At 39.4% G+C, this 17,298-nt stretch overlaps 2 protein-coding genes across 3 annotated transcripts; one reads left to right on the top strand and one right to left on the bottom strand.

The window, feature by feature from the left end:
• Positions 1-85: 85 nt before the first annotated feature.
• Positions 86-3,137, bottom strand: LOC127953290 (major histocompatibility complex class I-related gene protein). Of its 2 annotated transcripts, none has more exons than XM_052552333.1 (7): positions 2,781-3,137; positions 2,412-2,672; positions 1,162-1,434; positions 764-1,054; positions 533-645; positions 419-440; positions 86-311 (listed from the first exon to the last, which is right to left on the bottom strand). In XM_052552333.1, exons 1-7 carry the CDS (start codon positions 2,839-2,841, stop codon positions 277-279), a joined length of 1,056 nt encoding a protein of 351 aa, XP_052408293.1. In that variant the 5' UTR covers positions 2,842-3,137; the 3' UTR covers positions 86-276. The 2 variants fall into 2 exon arrangements, with proteins under 2 accessions (XP_052408293.1, XP_052408294.1); XM_052552334.1 differs by having other exon boundaries at positions 86-308; positions 2,781-3,135.
• A 7,103-nt stretch (positions 3,138-10,240) lies between these two features.
• nr1d1 (nuclear receptor subfamily 1, group d, member 1) lies at positions 10,241-17,263 on the top strand. The gene is made up of 8 exons (XM_052552987.1): positions 10,241-10,561; positions 13,396-13,698; positions 13,784-13,872; positions 14,014-14,158; positions 14,563-15,266; positions 15,355-15,540; positions 15,652-15,862; positions 16,334-17,263. Exons 1-8 carry the CDS (start codon positions 10,516-10,518, stop codon positions 16,528-16,530), a joined length of 1,881 nt encoding a protein of 626 aa, XP_052408947.1. The 5' UTR covers positions 10,241-10,515; the 3' UTR covers positions 16,531-17,263.
• Positions 17,264-17,298: the final 35 nt, after the last annotated feature.

Genomic DNA, 17,298 nt, shown 5'->3' with positions numbered 1-17,298 from the left:
AACACATTCTTTTGAAAGGATATGTTATATATATATATATATATATATATATATATATATATATATATATATATATATATATATAAAGAGAGAGAAAGATACATATCAACACACACATGTATATATGAGTAATACTTAATTTCTCGTGATGTTAACAGATGTTAAGAAAAAAAAATACTGATTCAAATTTTTTCAGTTCAGTCAGTTTATAGATACTACAAGATGCTTTCAGTCTGTAAATGTGAACAGATCATTTGGTGGCACTTTACAGCCAGGTCACATCTGCTGTTCTGCTGTTTGGTCATCAGCTGCTGAGGAAAAATAATAATAATCAAATAAACCCACATTCGTAAATGTACATGTCTATCTTTCTTAATAACAAATGCATAAATATATCGTAGCAGATTACAGGACAAACCTGAGGTAGGTATGTAGATGATCTGCAATATGAAGACAGAAATACAATTATGAAGCCTGGCCAGCAGAGCCATGTGAATCTGATATATTAGTGAAACAGTGAGTGTATGTGTACCTGCTCAGGCTGTGAATATCTCTTCCTCCATATTTTAAAGACAGCCAGGAATCCAAAAACAAACAGCAATAGAAGTACAGCGGGAACTATGATAACAGGATCAGGACCAGGTTCTAAAAATATACAAAAAAAAATAAATAATTATATATATATATATATATATATATATATATATATAAAATATAGATAGTTATTAGTGGAAAGATTGCAATTTGTATCAGATTGCCATACCTATACTGATGTCAAGCTTGTTGTCCAGGCTAAGGTGAGTTACAGAACAAGTGTAGGTGTGTCTCTCTCGTTGTTCTTCGGCGCTGAGCTCCACACTCTTCCTCATCTGATAGGTCCCATCAGGGTTGGGCAGCAGTGCACCTCCTGTGATCCTCTCTTCATTAACTGGCTGGCCATCTTGAAGCAGGGTCAGATTAATGTGACGTGGGTAAAACCCAGTGGCCAGGCAGGTCACCTGAACTCCACCTGCCTCCCTGCGATAGCGTTTAATCACTCTCACTCTGGGCTTTACTGTCAAGGAAAGAGTGAACACGTTGAGCAGGACACCCATCATTAATCATTTTTCATCATTTTTCAAACCAAACGCAGTGCATTTTTTGGAGGTTACATTAACTGACCTTTTGCCATCACACGCTTCTGCTCCTTTTTTAGATATTTCTTAAGCTGGCTAATGCACAAGGGCCGGTAAAAGTGGGCATAGAGCCACGTGTCGTACTCCAGCTGTGCCCTACTCTTTATGACAGGCCATTTCCAGTCAGTGTGCTGGTCTCCTTGAACGTTATAGCGGCGTTCAAAGCCACTCTCGCCATTAAAGGCCTCCAGCGTCATCATTCGGCCAGGCTCATCACGGAGAAGTTCACATCCAATCATCCTCTGCTGCACGTGAAGGCCTTGGGAAGAAATACAGAGTCTCTGATACACAATATGTAAGGATTCACAATTCTGGTTATGAGATTACATTAACATTTAGTCATTTAGCAGACACTGTTATCCAAAACGACTTACAGATGAGGACAATAGAAGCAAACAAAATCAACAAAAGAGCAATGATATACAAGTGCTATAAAAAGTCTCATTTAGCTTAATGCAGAACACATAGCAAGTTTTTTTTTTTTAATCATATGAATACATTTTTTTCTTTTGTTATTTGTATATTAAAAAAGAAAACAAATAGATAGAATAAAAAAAGATTAGAGAAGCTAGTGTTTGTGTTACAAGCTGTTATACATAGAGTGCTAGTCCAAAAGGGGCATTTTTTAAGAATAGAAAAAGAAAGTGAAGTGTTTTTAGACAATTCTTGAAGATGAAAATTGACTCACAGAGAATTGAAAAAAAAAAAAAAACTTGATTTTGCTAACAGTCACAGTAGTTCACTAACAATAAGGTTATCTGCCATTGAAATGGTTTGGGTATGATTTTCTTTCTTTTTTTTTAATAAGTCTTTGTTTGGTCGAATATTACAGTACAAATAATAATATTGTGAATTTAAATTAACTTATTTCTGTTTGGATATTAAAACATCATGTATTCCTGTGAAGCAAAAGCTGAATTTTCAGCATCACATGATCGTTAAGAAATCATTCTAATATGCTGATTTTTTTTTTATCAATTTCTTATAATTATCATCAGTGTTAAAATTAGTTATGCTGTTTAATATTTTTTATGAAAACAGTTTTTCAAGATTATTTTATGAATAGAATTTTTAAAAGAACAGCAATTATTTTAGAAATGGAAAGTATTTTATGTATTTATTTTTAATCCTAGTGAATTCCAATTTTTGATTTGATTGCATGTAGCCTACACAATGCACAGAAACTTTTTCATGCACTCTCAAGAGAACAACGCAAGCCCATTAGAGAATAATTACCTCTTGTATAATTTAGGTAATCGATTAAATAGTATGCTTTGGTTTTCATGCCCTCGTGTATGCCTTTAAAGACTGTTGAAATAGTCGTTTGCTCCGTGACATTAACGGATTCTTGCACCGTCACCGGGACAAAACTTCTCTCATCTCCGTTATAGCGACCGATGACAATATCATCCAGCATCACAACTGCAGTGAACTCTGGGAAGGGCACTGAACTGTCTCCGGTCAAAAATGTAGCAAAGACCCATAGCGAGTGCGACCCTGTGAGAGATCAGATTTTTATTTATTTTTTTAGCTTCATAATTCGACAATATATGAGCAAGAATAGCTAAATGTCTGCTTCGTGCTGTAAAACGAGTTCTTGCTTACCTGGTTTAGAAACAACAGTATGTGTGGCTGACAGTATGCACACTAAGATGAAATAAAACATTCCTTTTACAAGGTGTTAATTTGTTTTTACCGTTTTTTTCTTTACATTTACAAAATGATTAACTTTAGTCATAGTATATCTATTTTAGGTTCCAGCACGACAATATTTGAGTAAATCTCTGATATGTATTAAATCAGCACCATCCCGTACTAACACTTCCTCGTTGTGCACGAGGTTATAGTTCATTCACCGGAGGTGTGGTTTCAACACGCGTGTCTGCAAACACCACAAAACTGAAAGTGGAACCTTGGAAGGTGCATTTACATTTTTGGAAAGTGAACATCTTAAACAAGCGAAGACCAGCAAACCACTTTAGCTTGGTTTAATTTAATTTAATTTATTTTTTTCGAAGGGGAGCTGGGATTTGAGACCCAGAGTGTAACTGTAATTATCTTTCTTCTCCACTAGAGTGCACTCTTTGTCAGGTTTCGTCATTCTCATTCGCAGAACTACTACAGGTGCATCTCAATACATTAGAATGTCGTGGAAAAGTTCATTAATTTCAGTAATTCAAATTAATTAAATGCACACAGACTTAAGTAGTTTAACTCTTTGGTTCTTTTAATTGTGATGATTTTGGCTCACATTTAACAAAAACCCAGCAATTCACTATCTCAACAAATCAGAATATGGTGACATGCCGATCAGCTGATCAACTCAAAACACAGGAGCAGCAAACATTCATTACCAAAGAGTGCTGTATCCAAGCATGTTAACAGAAAGTTGAGTGGAAGGGAAAAGTGTGGAAGAAAAAGATGCACAACCAACCAAGAGAACTGCAGCCTCAATTCAAGAATTTGAGTGAACTTCACAAGGAATGGACTGAGGCTGGTGTCGAGGCATCAGGAGCCACCGCACACAGACGTGTCATGGAATTTGCTGAACCACAGACAACATCAGAGGCGTCTTGCCTGGGCTAAGGAGAAGAAGAACTGGACTAATCAAAATCAGCAAGTTTTGTATTTCATTTTGAAACCAAGGTCCTAGAGTCAGGAGGAAGTCTGGAGAAGCTCATAGCCCAAGTTGCTTGAAGTCCAGTGTTAAGTTTCCACAGTCTGTGATGATTTGGGGTGCAATGTCATCTTCTGGTGTTGGTCCATTATGTTTTTTGAAAACCAAAATCACTGCACCCGTTTACCAAGATATTTTGGAGCACTTCATGCTTCCTTCTGCTGACCAGCTTTTAGAAGATGCTGATTTCATTTTCCAGCAGGATTTGGCTCCTGCCCACGCTGCCAAAAGCACCAAAAGTAGGTTAAATGACCATGGTGTTGGTGTGGTTGACTGGCCAGCAAACTCACCAGACCTCAACCCCAGAGAGAATCTATGGGTTATTGTCAAGAGGTAGAGGAGAAACAAGAGACCAAAAAATGCAGATGAGCTGAAGGCCAGTGTCAAAGAAACTTGGGCTTCAGACCACCTCAGCATTGCCACAAACTGATTACCTCCATACCACGCTGAATTGAGGCAGTAATTAAGGCAAAAGGAGGCCCTACCAAGAATTGAGTACATGTACAGTAAATGAACATACTTTCCAGAAGGCCAACAATTCCCTAAAAATGTTTTTTTTTTTAATTGGTCTTATAAAGTATTCCAATTTGTTGAGAGAGTGAATTAGTAGGTTTTTGTTAAGTGTGAGCCAAAATCATCACAATAAAAAGAACCAAAGACATTGAATTTAATGCATGAGTTTCACAATTTGAGTTGAATTACTGAAATGAACTTTTCCACAAGATTCTAATTTATTGAGATGCACCTGTACATGCATCTAGCTAATACTGCTCTAATTGATCAAATGTGAACAGTAAGATTTTTATTCATTATTTTATAAGTTGTACAGATTGGTAGCAATGTTAATAAGTGATTTGTTTTTGGACAATGTTAATTTGTAACTTCCCACAAGGTAAGTAAATATGGGAGTGGATGAAAGATTCCAGGAATAGCAGCTATGCCATGTAGCATATCATGATAAGGCTTATCAATTTTATACTGCTATATCATGCAAGACCAAGGCCAGTAGGAGTTCAGTTAGGCCCATGTGATATAAATGACCTCTATGATCTACACAGAGAAACAGTTATGGGTTCACGTGTTCAGAATTGAATTTCTTCATGTTTGATTTAATGATCTCTTTTCATTCCTCGCTCTCTTGTCTATTTCCCAGCTTTACAGCACTGAGGGAACCAGTCAAAACCAGAACCACCCATAGTCCGAGTTTCCACGTCCTTCAGTTTGGGGAAATGTTTAAAATCTGAAACTTTTAATGTATGTTTTCAGGCCTAATGGCTTTCACTCTTTTTCTGTGATGATCACACTGGAGGGTCAGTTGGCCATCTAAAGCTCCTCTGGGGTCTTAGCCTTGTAAAGAAAACACATCAGTGCCAAGGAGCTAAACCGTAAAGCCACTTGATTGAGAAGAACAAGAACATGTTTATCATCACATAACATATGCTTTGACATTCATACCCAGACCACGAGAAGACAATGAAGCTCCTGAGCAAACGATTCTATCAGTTCTACACAAGAGCAACAATAGACCACTTACTGACAATAAAACGGATTGTTCTACGAGTCCAGCACAGAAGAAACCTGTTAGATGAGGGATAAAAAAAAATAAGAATAGTGGTAAGTTATCAACAACAAGTCGTCTAATCATGTCTACAGCGCGAATAACTGTATAAAGTCAGAAGTCAAACAGAGCTTACATGATAGTGTAGATAACCCTTACGAAAATCAACAATGGTTTTATTTTAGTAAAAGTGTAGTAACCAGGTTTTTTCATGGTTAAACTATGGTTAGTGTAGCAGGACCATGGTTAATTTAGTTACCATGTTTTGGGGGGGGTTTATTTGTAGTTAAACCATGGTTAATTTAGAACCGGAACGTGTGTGTCTGTGTGAATCCACGTTTAAATAGAGCAACAACCCAATTACACGGCTTCGGTTTCCCTCGGTAAGACCTCGGAGTTGTTTACATCAGTGCATGACCGAGGCTACTCACTTTCCACGAAAATAGGGCTCGCCGGGTCGACGCCCACTTCACTGCTCCACTTCAGGGCTGAGTCACCCCCGCACGTGGACCAGCCTGGTGACCGCCTCCGGGGACGACACGCCCCCCTCACACTCCTGAGCGCGCAGCCGTGTCCTGTGCGGGACGACTCACATGGCACACGGGACCCTGCGACTGCAGCGCGCACACAAACAGAGACGCATGTCTCTCTGCGCCGCGTCGATGCGTTGAAGAGCTTCGCATGGCGTGTATTATATTTGATTGAGGACTGAACAACGGCTTCATAATAAAGCCCAGGCGCGTCCAAGAGACGAAAATAACCTGTCGCTGTTTGAATTAAGAGATGCGTTTGTTGTTAAAAGACGCGCGGCAGCGGCTGATATTAAACTACTTAAAGTAGTTTAAGATATTGAAAATATGCTTTTATTTTTAAAAACGGGAATGACGGGACTTGGAACGTTTTACTAATACAAAAATATGATCGAATCGCACAACATCACCTTAACGGTCGGTGACATATCATAAAAATCAGACATTTTTCAAGTTTTTAAGTGCTATTTCAGTTCCACGGCGCATCAACCAACCAACCAATGAAAGTGCACCAAATTAACCCAGTAACTTTGTTTTGGTAAGCCTGAAAAAACGAGCGCCAGTGACGTTGCAGTGAGATCTCATTATAATATTAGCGTCCCGGTTTACACCCATGGCGCACTCATTTGATTTCGCAAGCGACAACAAATAACGTCTATAATAGTGAAAATTACAGCATTTTGTTACATTTTAGTCCGATACTGAGAGAAGCACAAAATCAGCCACTGTTGCTATCGTTACCTCCTCATATTAACCCTTTCGCTATCGTTTACTTGCAGCTGGGTGAAAATACATGTTACTTTGGTGACTTTTGTGGTTACTTGAGCGTGTAAACCCTCTGTTAAAAAGTACTCATTTGTCAAACAGTATCGTATTTACTTTTATGAAGTTCAGATCTCACTCCCTATGAATCACGCCCCTATCTGTCTCATGTTAGTTGTCATTTTTAGAATAAATATTGATTAATCAGCTCTTTCATATTTTTCCAAATAGCTCTTAAAGAATCCTTTATGTGGCTGATGTGAAATGATGTATATAAAAGACATTTCCTGTAAATGTTCTAATACTCTTGCTTTGCTCATCCTTAAGGAACGCGTCAGTGTTTTCCCATCTAGGTCTTTGGTGTTCCCGGAGGGAGGAAGACCGCAGTGATGAGAGTCTGATGAGTGTTCAACATGCACTGAGACTTCCTCACGTTGTCGAGCACGAGCGCTGGTGCGCCAGACAACACACAGAGGACAACATAACACAGGGATAAAACTACAGCTGAAAAGTTGAGATATACTGAGCTTTGCCTCTATGAGTCCAGTGCTAATTATCATTCTGTACTTTGCAAATTGATCATCGTTACTAAAAATATGCACGGCTGACAAGGTGTGGTGATTTCTGGAGAGATTGTTAGCAATTAAGTTTATTTAAAGGACTCATAAGGTTTGATGTGTCACCTCCATTTTAAAACGAATCACATGTAATAATGCCACAATTAAGCACAGTCTAGGCTACATAAATGAGATCAGCGAAAGCTAGTTTTCCGCAAGGTGCATCATTTTTAGGCTTATACCACGGGGTTTAGCGGCACTAAAACACAAATTCACCCATACCAAAAATATATTATTAATTGCCATTTGAACATTCCAACCAGATGACATTAAAGAACCTTTATTTTTAGAGCGTAACGTAGAACCTTTTTTATAAGGTCAGTAGGCCTAAATGTGCAACCTGCATATATTTAAAGCTCAAATTTAATATCTCTGAGGGACTTGATGACTTTTAAAAGATTTTAAACTTTAGACTTTACCATTACAACTAAATATTTAATTCTGCCTTTATACAAGCACATTTTTAAGCCCATGGTCTCACAACAATTGCTTTAAATATTTTACTAGGGCGTGTCAGAGGGGCGTTATATAACTTCAAAACTAATACATAACTTTTAAAATAACTTTCTGGAAAAAAAACTATTTCTACACACACACACATATATATATAATTCAGTTGGGTTTCTGATTACCAGGTTAGTTTTGTCTTTGAAATCTGGCACTGACCAAGACACTGTGCGTCTGGTGACATAAACAAAGACCATGCTGGTTAGATTATGGTACACCGGTGCGCTCCATGTGAAGTGTGTGTGTGTGTAACGCGTACGGAGTGTTTTTGCATGTGACAACACAGCGGTGTGTCAAACGCAAGTCTTGGGAGTCGAAGCGCGCGCAGCTATAAGTCCACTCAAGCGATACATGCTGCGCGTGCCCGCTCTCATGGTGTTTGGTCCAGGTAACGTGATGTGCAAACGTGACGAGGAATTTATCATCTTGCTTATGGTTGCTGTGCTTATGCAGAGGCACTGTTATCAGGCTACCATGTCCGCGATAGTCAAAATACAGATGTATTTTTTTATTATTATTTTATTATGTGTTTATTGTTCTGTTTCTGTTTATTGTTCATTCTGTTGCACTGCGGAGCTTCTGTCACGAAAACAAATTCCTCGTATGTGTAAACATACTTAGCAATAAAGCTTATTATGATTCTGATTCAGCACAAATATTCAGACACTTGCCATAAAGATAAAGTCCGAAAATAGAAGCAACAGGCGTGGTCAGTTCACAACATCAGACACACAGTGAATCATATACCTTTATGTTTTCCACCCGGTTGTCACGTGTAGCGCCACGCAGTGTTGTTATATAGGTGAGAATGATTAATCATACCCACAATAAGACGCCAGAGTGATTCACGTGAATGCAACTACGGATGTGACTTCTTTTATTGCTGCGAGATGTTCTATGTTTTTTTTTTTTTTTTGTTTGTTTGTTTTCAATAGCACGGTTTTGTTCTCTGACACGTGCTTGCTGGAGCCGCAAAAAAGGATAATGGTCTTCCAAAAGCTGGTGAGCTGTTCTCTAAGAGAGGCGCTCTATCTGGGACACAGTGGAAACTTGTTTTGGGGGCGAATTGCTGTTTTGAAAATAACCTTAAAATAAATTCAAAAGCTGAAAAGGCGCAACAAAGTGCCAAAATAAGCCTCTGAAACACACTAGTTCAGGACATTATAATTTTGTGCATCCTAAAATTAACACACACACACACACACACACACACATATACACATATATAGCCTATATATATATATATATATACATATTTTTATGTATATATATATATATATATATATATATATATATATATATATATATATATACATATACATATATATACATACATACATACATATACACATATATATATATATATATATATATATATATATATATATATATATATATATATATATATAGCACACACACACACACTTATATAGGGTAAGATTGGGAAAGAAGTCCACATAAGCTATGGCATATATGATCTTTTGGGGTTAACAGGATTGTTATATGCTGTGGAATTATTAAATAACACCAACTTAAATATCAATGAATTTCAAATGTTTATGTTTAACATCAATAAACAAAGCAACCTATTATTTTGGGGCAAGATGTCCCCAGGGGACTTTTGTAATACTTTACCCCATCTCACCCCGAAGGCACAAAATATATTCCTCAAATCAGTGTTAATTATTCTACCCATAGTCTTCAGTGTACATACATTTATACATTACAGATTAACTCTCTAAAAAACAATTTTACATTAACATAACTTTGACATGACTTTAGGATTAAGTGATGACCTATATAAATAATGAGCATAGAAATAAACTAGTATGTAAATGTAGTTCATATTATATATAATTAGGCTATATTCACTTCTCTGCCATTTGCTATACCTCAGATTAAATTCACACGTTATTCTTAATTTTTTTTCTATGGAATAATTAATACACTAAGTTGATAATAGAGAATAATTTTATTTTTGCCAGATAACAGATCAGACATCTAATATGTTAGTAATGGCACATTAGATATAGTCTGTAATGTTCACGTTCACATTTTTCATGCATTGCACTTTTTTAGTATAGTATAAATGCCTTGCGCTGAGCACTCACTAAAAAAAACTTATCATTCAAAAACACTTTTCAAGCATTGGTTTCAAGCACAGAAACCAGATTCAGTCATACAATATTCCAGACGATTTCAAACTCTTCAAATTAGACCTCATTTCCCAACACAGAAGAAGGCACGTGCGCGGGGATTTTTTTTTTAAATTCGCACAAATGTGTTCCGGAGAAACTGTGTCACTGGGCCACGAGGCTCCCGGGGTCACATGCACACATTTCGAGCCTCGTGCAGCTGCGCGCCTGCGCTCATCTCATCCACGCTCCTTGGAACAAAAGCAAAACCCGGCCGACTTGACAGAACAGTTCAGAGCGACACAGATCGGGCGTGTGACAGGCGCACTGGCGTATGATACACTTTTACTGAATGAACCACATTTCCCTCACGTCTTTGCGCAACATTTAACATCTTTTCTCAGCATCTAGCAGATGCGTGTGTATTTTCTGCGGTTTTAGGACGGTCGTTTCGTGGCAGTTATGACTTATCGTAAAGAAGAACCGATCTGTTAGAAAAACAGAAGTGCATCTTCTCTCTGCGTGTTGCATTGGAGATTCTTTCATAAAGCTGCATGACTTTGGGGCTCAGCATGACGACAGCAGTAGATACAAACACAGGTAAGACTCCTTTCTGTATGATTTTAAAAACAGGCTCGTTGATCATTTCCTTGCATTCGCTTCTCTGCTTCATCACTGTCAAACTGATGTCTGTAGTTTCTATTACCTATGCACTACTGAATGTTGCGCGATGGATCCACAAAGTACATTTATAAGCACAGCTTGGTGCAATGGAACGGCACGGATATCTTAATAATTGTAATTAATGATCTAGCAGTAAAGTTCGCCGAATACCTCGACATTTTGTAATAGCTAGCCTATTTAACGACGCATGATTCTGACATAAACAATCGCGAAGATATATTTAAACATGTACATTAATATCTTTTAGTATGTGCAAATACTTCACTGTGCTTTCGTAAAACTTAATTATGTGTGTACTGGAAAATTCTGTTAAAGTATGCGTTCTTTCAATGTTTATATCGTATATGTAGTGATAAAAGTTATGTTTTATACACAGAGTGTAAATACACAACGGGGGCAAGGACAGCACGGCTTAGGGCACGGTGTTCTCGTGAAATTCGGGGAACTAGGTCATAACTGTAAAGTCAGGTGTACGGACCTCCCCGTGATGCAGTTGAGCATCGGCGATCTTCGCTCGATTCACATGGACCGCCGTGCCTAGCCATGTGCTTTTTGTTTTCATTCTCCACTCTCCGCCTACAGCCATTGGTACACGCAGGCGCTCATTACATAATTCCTCCCAGCGCGAGCCCGTGTGTGACGCCGCAGTCTGAGCCATGTGCGCGCTGCGATTGGACCGAAGAGCGAGGCGAGGGGCTCGGCATCACGTTAACCCGTGTTTGCTTTAAAAGTGGGACATGAAATTGATCCAGTTTAACGTAACAGCCCCCCCCCCCCCCATGACATGAATACAGCGTCACAAAACAGTTCCCCTGGACTTAATTTAGTGCTCAAACATACTGAGAATGAGCGGATTATGGTGCCTAACCTTAGTTTATGATACAACTCAAAATGTTTTGAAGATATTTTAGAATGGGTTAATTTGCCAGTGGTATATCAAATACCTGATTAATCGAATGTCTTCGACTCGATTCTGAACAGGCTACTTATCAAATATTTAAAATATTTTGTATACCATGCACTCCCCGGTAAACAAGTAAAAATATATCTTTATATTCAACACTTTGTTGCTTGTTAGCCTATAGCCATTACCCGTCACCAATATACAGTCAACCCAAATTATATAGCTAACCTAGCGGGAACATGTTAAAATGTATGTTTACAATTTTTATTGAGCAACATTTAATTTTTAAAATCACGAACGATGAGTTTTCCGTTTCGTGTTCTTAGAGCACACTCATCTAGTGGCTTAAGAGACAAATATAATGAACCCAACCTAAACTATGACTGAATTTATTCATGTAGATTGTATTTGTTGTCTCACTCACTGCGTGTGCAAGTTTAAAGAAGCAGGTGTGTTTTGAGAGGCGTGTCTAATGAAGTGAGTCTCGTTGAAAGGCTGTCCTTGTGTGGCGCACGTGGAGGGGAGGCGTGCTTCCCTAATGACACAACAGCTCACACGCGCCTGTGTTGTGCTTACACAAGTATTTCCTTTGACAGAATGTTTAGGAAAAACCAAATGTGTAAATTAACAAAAAAATAGGAGCCGAAGAAAGCACGTTTTTGAGCATAAACAGGGAGAAGATCTCAAACCACTGTTGCCATGTACCAAAACCAGAAACATCCACAGTGAACTCACTGCAGGCTAGTGGACACGCATTGATCAATCTAATGCGGGACAAGTGTTTTTCAGGAGCTTTTGAGGGAAACCACAGGGTAGTCAAAGCTACAGCATGTTTCCCAGTCCTGGCTCCACCTGACACAGTGACTTTTTCACCGTTTGTGCTAGTGTACAGCTGTTATGTAACCTCTACGCCAGTTCACCTTTGACATTTAAAGTGCTGTGAAGATTATACTCTCTAACACTTCGCAGAATAATTCTTGAACATGACCAGTCAAGTTTATTTACTCTATAAACTTTCATATGATAATACAAAGTTTTTGTAATATCTATCTATGCATCTATGGATGCATCATTTATGTTAGGAGAACAGAAGCACAAATCTCCCTAAAACATGGTTTAGAACGAGAAGAACGAGAACTGTAGAACGAGAATGAAGGATACAGTGTTAAACCTCAGGGGACCAAAGGTTAGGAAAGGCAAGAGGAGGTATCATACACTAAGGAATAGTCTTCATGCTAGAATCAATGCCGAGGTGTAAACTCTAGCACACTGCGCTGTTCCTCAAGAGCAAAGTTGACTAGTCTTAACTGATTTGAGCTGATGGACGCTAATAAGCAGGATGTAACTCAAACAAAACAGTCGTAAATCTCATATAAATGCACATGGTAAGGCATGTGCTACTGAGACATCATGCAAAGTTATGTACTTCATAAACGGAAATAACATCAGACAAATGTGGCTGGCTCACATGGCACACTGGTGCCAGTGAAACTATAAACCACAAGCCTTCTGAGGCACAAACAAGGAGTGGTCGCTGTCTTTTTTTTTTTTTCTAATGTACCCTTGCAGTTTACAATAACATTTCCTAGAAAGTATTTTCCACAAAAACAGATCCTCTTGCTCCCTCGGCTTCCTGGTTTCCATAGCTCAATCCTTTTCAACTGCTTGTGTAGTAGAGAGAAGTATTTATGGGAACATTTTAACGAGGATGGACTGTTTTAGGCAGGAGAACAAATACCTGAGAACATTTTCAGCCCCTTCTCAGTGGGCCCCTCTCACTTTTTGTGTTCCCACAGTGGAGTAAAGAGGACCATCTAGTAAATGTGGCTTTCTTTTCCATTGCTAGGTGGGGTAATTTCATACATCGGATCGTGTGGAGGCTCTCCCAACCGCACCAGCCCTGTGTCCATGTACAGTGAGAATTCCAACAGCAGCATGCAGTCCTTTACACAACCCTGCTTTGGCTCGTCATTCCCACCTTCTCCCAATGGATCCCATGATTCTTCGCGTATGTACACTAGCAGCAGCAGCTCAAGTTCAGGATCAGGAGAGGACGGAAGCTCATCGTGCTCTGGTGGATCCCCAAGAGGCCGCGATGATGGTGGAAGTACACGCAATTCCCCCAACAAATCAGTTGCCACCCTTACTAGTAAGCAATAAGAACCATATTTTACCTGATTAATGTATAGTATGGTATCCAGGAGAAGGATTTTAACATCTGACTTTCCATCCAGAGCTGAATGGAATGGTGTTGCTGTGCAAAGTGTGTGGCGACGTGGCTTCCGGATTTCACTATGGTGTCCATGCCTGTGAGGGCTGCAAGGTAAGACAATAGCATTGATTTGCATGAACCATTCAAATATTGTTGATTGCATTTTTGTTTTTGTTTTTAAATTAAAAAAAGGTTAATAATTGTAAATACTGCATAAAAAATTAACATTTACATTATCTACTTTGTCTGCAGGGTTTCTTTCGACGCAGCATCCAGCAGAACATCCAGTACAAAAAGTGCCTTAAGAACGAAACCTGTACCATTATGAGGATCAACCGCAACCGGTGCCAGAATTGCCGTTTTAAAAAATGTCTTTCCATGGGAATGTCCCGGGACGGTAAATATCTATACAACCAGACTTAGAGAAACAGTTACAGAAAAGTTTTTGGGATGCACTGATATTAAAACTCTGAATAATGCTAATATACCAATGTATTTTATGGTTTAGAAACTCTAACATTTATTAAGTGAATAAAGGCAGTGAAAAAAGTATAAACATTACTATTAACTTTTAAACTTAATGTTAATATTAAAAATATATATTTTAAATCTTTTTGTGTTTATAAGATTAACTCTGAGGCAAAAGATTATGGCTAAAGTAATGTAAAAAATGGGTAAACCCAGTGTCTGATATGGTACATTTATATCTTGCATCCCCTGAAACGTGTATAAACAGAACGTTGACATACAGCATAAATACGACAAATTTGTGACATTTTCTATCCTTTCTTTAACCCCCAGCTGTTCGTTTCGGCCGTATCCCGAAACGCGAGAAACAGCGAATGCTGGCCGAGATGCAGGACGCCATGAACAACATGGTGAACAACCAGCTTCAGAATGAATTCCAGCTGGCGAGCATCACATCCAACACCCCCTGCTCTTCCTCTTCATCCCCATCCACCTCTTCCTCATCTCCATGTCCGGGGCTTACAGTGGGACCGCAACTCCAGCCCCCCGGAGTGCCGGTAGCACCGTCCCCTTCCCCTCCGACCCCAACCTCTCCTTCGGTTCAGCTGGCTCAGAGTCCCTCGGCTCTGACGGCTTCTCCACCACCGTGCTCCAGTCCAGGTGTAGACAAAACCATCGCCGCCATAACCAGAGCACACCGTGAGACCTTCATCTATGCCCATGATAAGTTGGGTCCAGCGCTTCTGCCTCACAACGGCGAGCTAGACAACCAAAGTAGCAACCGCTGCATGTCTGGATACCACCTCAATGGCGCCAACACCATTTACCATCATAATAATAATGTCGCTCACCATTGTAACAACTTCGAGGTGCCACCAGAAAATGGCCTTCATTTTCAAGTCTCCGGACAGCAGGACAATAACAATGGTCAGCGACCTCCAAACAGTAACCTCTTTGGCGTCCACCACAGTCAGGAGATGAACAGCAGCTCCCAGGGGCAGAACTGTCCGTGGAAAAAACACAAAGAGATTCTGCTGGTAAGATCTTTGATATTTAAAATACTCTACTATAGGTGATTACCAAGTAAAGAGGACTTGGAAGTGATCAGGATTCCTTTTTTCCCAGGCTTGTCCAATGAACATGCATCCTTTCTCAGACCCCAACAAAACACCACAGGAAATCTGGGAAGACTTCTCTCTTAGCTTCACCCCAGCCGTCAGAGAGGTGGTGGAGTTCGCCAAACACATCCCAGGGTTTAGCACGCTATCTCAGAACGACCAGGTCACGTTGCTGAAGGCCGGAACATTTGAGGTAAGTAATTGGTGTTTTATTTAAAACAACTGACTTGCATCAAGGCCACAGTGCCAGTCACACCTCGATGGTTTTACTAAGTGTGTATTTCTTTTTGAAAATCTCCTGCAGGTCCTCATGGTGCGCTTCTCCTCTATGTTTAACGTAAAAGAGAGGACCGTGACGTTCATCTCGGGCACCACCTACACCCTGGAGGCCCTGGAAGGCATGGGCATGGGCGACCTGTTGGGAACCATGTTCGACTTCAGTGAAAAACTCAACGCATTAGAGCTCTCAGCAGAAGAACTGGGACTCTTCACTGCAGTCGTGCTGGTGTCTGCAGGTCAGTTGCATATTAGTGTGAAAGAGGAAGTTCACTCAAAACTGTCATCACCTACTCACCCTCATATTGTTCAAAACCCGTAAGACTTTGGTTGATCTTTAAACACTATCCAGACATTTTTAATGATAACTGAGAGTTGTTTGTGGTCCTCCATTGAAAGCATATTTAACCAAAACTTAGAAAATCCCAAAATCCAAGCCTTGTGAAGAGATACGATCGCTCTTTATGATTTATGACTTTTTTTGGACCTTTTGGTTACTTGGAACTTCAATGGAAGGACAGAAACCTCTCAGGTATCATAAAAAGTATTGTAAAGATCAACCAAAGCTTTATGGGTTTGAAACATAGGGTTGGTAAATCAAATCATGGAATTCCAAACTTCAAGACTGTCTTTCTTCTGTGCAACATGAAGTACCTTCATTTGATCCACTAATTAACTGGGTCTCTTGTTGTTTGTTTCTGTTTGTACAGACCGTTCTGGCATTGAAAATGTGAACTCAGTGGAGATGCTTCAGGAAAGTTTGATCCGGGCTCTCCGATCCCTTGTCAGTAAGAATGCCCCTAATGACGCCTCCCGATTCACCAAGCTGCTGCTCAAACTTCCAGACCTGCGCACGCTGAATAACATGCACTCAGAGAAGCTGCTCTCTTTCCGCATTGACGCCTGAGGTTGCAAGAAGCTGGTGAAAGTGGGTCACCGCTGGTTGACTGAAGGACAGAATGGGTACAAACACTAGAACTCTTTCCAAGAGAACCCACCAGAGAGCAAACTCATGGCTTTGGCACTTAAAAGCACTCAATGACACATTTAAAGGGACGCTTTGGTGTCTAATGGTCGGTCAGTAGCCTTTATGGCTTGAGAACTATGAAAGCTCATTGAGCCTCTTTCAGTACTTACCTGAAATGGGTAGTAAGGTTAAGCTAATAATAAAGCAGACAAAAAAACCCTGGCATTTGGAGTACATGGGGAACAAGTGCAGAATGCCTTTTGTAAAGAGTCGCAGCCAAGCCAGAAGGATCTCCAGGTCACTTCCAAACAGGTGACGACGGCAGAAAAATGTCAAGTGTCTCCTCGTGCCCAGTCCGGCCTGGGTTCCTGCTATACCCACACTCAGAGAACGTTATGATAATTTTAACTCTAACGCAAATGACAAGCTATAAGGGGGATGAACCTTCACAAATAATCACATCCCTGTGACTTTGTAAAATATGTGTAAATATGATATATATTTACTTGAACTGTTTTGAAATGTATAATATATATTTTTTGTAAAGTTCACATGCTCAACGCAAATGATAAATCTATTCAAGCACAGACATATAAGTAGAGTGTATGCATATTATAGACATCAAGACATGTATTTCAGTTGTCTTCTTCATAAAGGCATTTTATGAAACGAGTGTAGTGTCATTTGTATCTCTATATAATATTTTTA

This window comes from Carassius gibelio, chromosome B3 (assembly GCF_023724105.1).
Source record: "Carassius gibelio isolate Cgi1373 ecotype wild population from Czech Republic chromosome B3, carGib1.2-hapl.c, whole genome shotgun sequence".
NCBI lineage: Eukaryota > Metazoa > Chordata > Actinopteri > Cypriniformes > Cyprinidae > Carassius > Carassius gibelio.
This window is presented reverse-complemented; position numbering and strand designations above follow the sequence as displayed.